Below are 6000 nucleotides of genomic sequence, written 5' to 3'. Positions count from 1 at the left end.
TACGAATAAGGTCAGTAAAGTTCAGGAGTTGCACTTAATATGCAATCTGTCAGAAGTAGGTCAATGAGAATCAGAGGTTGTTAGGAAGAAAATATTAAGACGTTTCAAGAATGGTATTTTCTGAAGCCGAGTGTACACTTGTACGTTACGTCTACAACAAGTTCTTCTTCCTGTCGCAGCAGTTGGATGCAACACTCTTTAACGTCAACTGTCTAAGCAGACGATGACATCCACTGCAGGGCCACAAAACCACGGAACTATAAATTAAAGCGTTATTTTAAATATTTAACTAAAATAAACTTTGTAGGATTTACGACTTTCAAGGCCGAGAGTCTGAAGATGGTTGTCTTTTGGGCTGTAGCACCGCATAGTCTGGAAGAAATTTACGAAAGGGGTGCTTAGATACGTGTAATCTGTGTAATTAGTTAAAATAATCCTAAAATTAAAGGTTTCAATAACTTCTGTATCTTTCCTAACTCCGCATTACATGACGCAAACGAAGTCGGAATGTCGAGGCACCAGTCCACTGGATTTTAAGTAAACGGGTGATTGAACGCACGGCTTTCGTGCGTCTGCGTAATATATAAAAGTTACTATTAAGTGAAGATTTCTGTCTTCTGGGTTATTGCGCTGTGTAGTCTGGTCGATGTTAACCAACGTTTCAGAGGTCATACTGCCTCCGTCATCAGGGCGATGAATATTCATATTATTCATATTATTCATCGCCCTGATGACGGAGGCAGTATGACCTCTGAAACGTTGGTTAACATCGACCAGACTACACAGCGCAATAACCCAGAAGACAGAAATCTTCATATTCACCGCTGTGAGAACCTCAAGTCTTACTTACTATTAAGTATTTAATACATTATTTTATATAGTTAAAATGTACGTATATTAATACTATTAAGAAATAAGACACAGACTTTTTAAAACAAGTTTTTTTAATTACAAATTCACATTATTTAATTGATAAAATACACGAATCTTACCTTTAGTACTTTTCTCTTCGGTTTCCGTAACTCCACTCCTCTTCGCGGATATCGCGTGTTTCCTTTCAAGACACAAATTTTTTATTTAACAACAACTGTTTCAACATCAATAAATATGGAAAATCTTCTCAGCTTCATGCTATAAATATACAGCCTCTGTTTTTCAGCCGTAAACATCACAACACTTCAACAGTTAATTGTTAAGGGCACTCACATAATTTATTTATAAAACATTTTGTTAGACCAATTAGGCCCTTGCCAGTGGGAAACAAATACGACAAAACAATTTGTTTCTTTGTACCACATTTAAAATAAAATATTGATGTTATGAAAGATTTTATGTATGATTCTGACGAATTGTGCTCTGTAGAATTACACCATTGCTGAGAGGTATTTTTCATAAAATTTAATCACTCTTTAAGAAGCACATGCCAGCGTTCCAAAAAAAATCGTGGCAGTATTAATATATTCCACTCAGAAAGTGAAATAATCATTGTTCTAGAACATGAGATATGTGAGTGTATGAAAAGTTTTACTATCAGACCATAAAACATTTTGATTCAAAGCGTAGTCTAGAATCGCAGTGAAGGTCATTCAAATTACTCATTCGTACTCCATCTTAAAAAAAAAAACATATGAGTCCGTGAGGAGTCCTTCGGATTTTAATGTAAGAAATATGACTACAGCAAAAAATAATTGAATCAGTTCGAATCTGGTGAAAAGGATTATTTTTTTGCAATTTTACTACAAAAGTATTCTTCCGTCTAGCACAGCGTCTTCTTCGTTTGTTTCTGTACGATCTCCACTTCGTTGACGCGGCGAGCGACTGAGCGTGACGTCTCATAAATTAGGATTCTCTCTGATGAAAGTGTCTTGAGAGTTTATAGCAACCTGTCGTCGTTTTACCTAAGAATATGTGCAATTCTTGTTCCTTACTACTCTTCGGTTAACCGTACGAAATTCTTTCCATGTCATTTGTAAGCAGAATAATGGAAAAATGAGTCGTAATAATTTGCAGTTTTGATTTTTATTCACCATCAAAACTGCGTGGCATGAAAAAGTTTATATTAAAATGACACAGGATTTTTGACTGAAAAATTATCAACCATTACTGCTTTCGTACCTTAATTATTTTTTTTTATAAATTAAGTACTTTCATGGTTCAAATAATTATTTGTGCAAAATAGTGTAATTCTAAAAAGACAAAGACCTAATTTAAATTCAACGACATATTCAATTTGAAAAAGACCGTTTCTTTATCTTTGCGAGAGTATTTTATTTAATTTGAAAACACAAAATGTTTATATTCTTATCTACCAACTTTTTTCAAGTCATAGAAAACGAATTATTTCAAGGGGTTCCGGGAGGAGACTGAATGGTAAGAAATCAAACGAGGTACGAGACCCCCAGTTGAAGCTCACTGCCTGGAGACTGTACTATGGCGAAACAATGGAAAAGTGGAAGAAACCATACACGACATTTATAAAAATATATTAATGTAACAAATATTAACCCTGGTAACCTTAGTTTAAGCAACGCATACTCCATTGTGGCATCTACAAACGTGCATACGGAAAATTTCATTGTCATTTATCTTCTAACATTTTGTAAATTTATTTGTAACGACGTCATATTCACCTAAGCGGACAGGTTGCTTATTTGATTTGAAATGTCATAATACTATTACTTACATAAAATAAGTAACAAGATGTGCTATTTCTTTTGCACACCGTTACAGCACACAGAAGGACGGACAAAATCCGCGATTGTAATATCTTTTATTTCGTCAATTATTCAAATATTTTAAGTGGTGTTTTGGCCCAGGGATTGAAATGACACACTTTTTTAATTACCTTTTTTCTATATTTTTTGTAAGAAATATGAGCAATTCGATAGGACATCGTCTTATATTTGTGATGGTAGGCCAAAGTTTCCATTTTAAAAGTTAATATATAACCCTTTTAGTGTTGTACTTGATTCGATCTTTAATTATGTTAATCCGTTAAGGTTCTCGTGTATAATTTGGGATGTATTTTCTTCGTCGAAGACGGCGATCTCTGAATTTACGTTTCTCCGTAAGGTTGAAACACAGGAGACACACAGATAGAGACACTGATTCACAATACGTAGACAGGTGTACGACGAAATCATTATACGACCAGCGGAAAGCCAACAGATGGAGACACTGCATTTCACAACCGGAAATGTTACCCTGCTGCTAGTAGACTTGTTTACCTGCTGAACTCGCTCACCTCATAGCAACAAGGAATCACATTCCAGTAAGCAGATGCCAGTACAGTACACTGAGCAGAACGATTAACATTACACAGACGAAACTGTTGGACAACCCTGCCGATCCGGTCTGCATGGCAGCTGGGAATTCACCTGATAAAATAAAATCCAATTGGTCACATATCGGTATACACATCATACTACCACGTGACTGCCATTCATGGTTCATTTAACGACGCTGTCAGTAGCTTAGACCCTACAGCGTTGAATGACAGCAAAGATAATGAACATTAATTTGAAAATAATACCGGAAGAAGAAGTCATGGCCTAGCTTACAATACAATCCCGATATTTGCCTGGAGGTACTGTGAAAAAACACGGAGAGTAAACAGTACGCCATACTGCGTCTGCATTCAATGCTGTCAATACGAAATCAAACAGGGGATTGAGCATTAGTACTTTATAAAACAATTTTGCATGCGTCATTTACCAATGAAATTAGCATGTCAAAATAAACCTGGAACCCAACCAATTTTGATAAAATTACTTTAGCGTACACGCAATTAAATACACTGACTGAAAGTATGAGATAATTAATGTCAAAAACTACACAAATTGCTTTCTCAATCATATCAATTACGTTGCTACAAAGTTGTACAAAAGTTTGCTTTGCTCACTTCGTATACCTCAGAAGCAATGGTTCTAAACAGCGTTACGACCGCGACCGCGGTTAACAAGTGAGTATATTCCAGTAGCCGGTAAGGATTTAGGTTTTCGGGATATTTCAGATACGAGATTCAATTTAGTTACTACCTATACTGAGATATTTCGAGATTTTTATTCAACCTATTTAGGAAAATATCCAGATAACATAACAAACTGCCTAACGAGGAACATGAATGACTACCCAACGAGACGGAAGATTGGGATTCGACTTCCGGCTGGAGTCTTCTCCGTACCACGACATATAGATCGGTTCTTGAGCCCTACCAGCTTCATATCCCTGGGTACCGGGGTTATTTATTATAGGGATAAAACAGCTGGGGAGTGAAAATAACAATTCAACCTCTACTAGTGCGAGGAGTTATACCTCCACTCGCCATGACTCTGCATGGTGTGATGTCTTGTTAGACACAAGAATAATTTTACCTGTGGATTGTCCCTGTCTCAGACTAGACCTCCATACACGTAAACTCTCTTGAGGACTCGGACTTTACGAGACCACGGATCTATGGGGAGACCTTGGTTATGACCAATAAATGAGGTCTCTAACACAGAACTTGGACCTGAAAGTTGATTACTCTTTGCTGGGAGCCAGTAGTTCTGGTAAACCTAGAACATTGTTCTTCACCGGAGATATAGGACTTTTAGTGGATTACGTGTACAAAGATGAAGAAATTCTCGTGGAATAAGGATCGGTTAGGCGTCAAACCCATTCACATTTATTCAACTTCAACCGCTGGGACCGTGGGTTCGAGTTCCACTCAAGGCATGGATGTTTGTCCGCGTCTTTCTGTGTTTGTGTCGGGCTGATCACTCATCCAAGGAGTCCTACCATTGTCCAAATAGATCAAGAAAAATAAATAAATAGAAACCTCGACACCGATGAGTTAAGGAGGGTGAGATAGAAAAAAGTTGTTTTTAATTTAGATGTAAATACGATTCATCTCAGGTGGAAAAAATTAAAAAAGATTTATCGGAAAATTCGTCGAAAATAAACGTTTTATGCCGAATTTATGTCACTTTTATTGTAAAAATAACCTGGACTTATATATTGTTCGCCTATATTTTTAGTCGGCCTTGTCAGCAAAACCATAATATACTGACCACGTGGTTAATTTGTGAGTCAGAAGATCTCTGTACAAGAACAAATTGATAAAGGAACAATTATTTTATCGAACATAAATTAAATGTTAAGATGTTATTTCGTGATCGTCCGGAAAATACAAGAAACAGGAATCTTTTACCCGCATTTGTCGGTAGATCTCCCCCACACATAAATCTATCCGTTCTTATCATTTATAACAGGAACAAATCCCAGTATTTTAACCCACTATCATTAGACATTGGCCAACTTGTGATATAAAAGGTTTCAAGCAAATACAATAAGGAACATAATTATTTCACATGTCTGGTGACATCACGAAGATTCGCGTGACTTAACAATATTTCCGTACGACCGACCTTCGTGTTAGATCAGTCAAATTTCTTTCTCACACACACGAGAGAGGGCACAGCTGCTTGGCTCTCATTGCTTTTATTGTACGGTTCCATTGTCTTTTAACACAATAATAAGCACCATGCATGTTGGGACTTACAATACGAACCAAAAAAATAAAAATAAAAGAATGCAAAACAAACAATACCACGAGTTACAATGGAAATACGAATTATCCCCCCTTCTTGTACCCCGCTCAGCATGTCCATAAGGGCATCGCTATTTATATAATATTCTATGTTTTAGCTAGGTCTATGTTACCCTTTACTGCCCAGTAGTAATTATATACACCACCTACTTTGATAACAAAATAAATCTCCATTTTGTGTATTTGGGTTTCGTATGTTTTTTTAGAAAAAAATATGTATTTTGGTTTATGGCACCGTATAGTCTGGTAAACGTTTACCGACGTTTCAAAGATGTGATGATGGAGGCAGCAAGGACATCTAAAACGTCTGTGAAATTTGTAACATTCTCTGTTTATAGTATTATGAAACACCCTGTGTTTATAACCAACGAACATATGAACGCGACTTTCAAATACAGCCGGATTTATAC

The 6000-nt window shown here is 36.4% G+C and overlaps 1 protein-coding gene across 11 annotated transcripts in view; it reads right to left on the bottom strand.

Annotated features, from left to right (window-relative positions):
* Window positions 1–6000, bottom strand: part of LOC110829846 (zwei Ig domain protein zig-8) — a 520441-nt gene continuing 514441 nt past the window's right edge. For 9 of the 11 annotated variants that reach the window (XM_087344188.1, XM_087344183.1, XM_087344184.1 and 6 more), the window contains one exon: window positions 927–3377. In XM_087344188.1, coding sequence (XP_087200314.1) covers window positions 3262–3377 — 116 coding nt within the window. In that variant the 3' untranslated portion in view covers window positions 927–3261. Of the gene's footprint in view, window positions 373–926; window positions 3378–6000 lie in introns of those variants that run through there. The other 2 variants (XR_015533924.1, XM_022063999.2) reach the window with 2 other exon arrangements.

Source organism: Zootermopsis nevadensis, unplaced genomic scaffold, assembly GCF_977971745.1.
Source record: "Zootermopsis nevadensis isolate Lab colony 2312 unplaced genomic scaffold, Znev_1.0 Znev_ptg000007l, whole genome shotgun sequence".
NCBI lineage: Eukaryota > Metazoa > Arthropoda > Insecta > Blattodea > Termopsidae > Zootermopsis > Zootermopsis nevadensis.
This window is presented reverse-complemented; position numbering and strand designations above follow the sequence as displayed.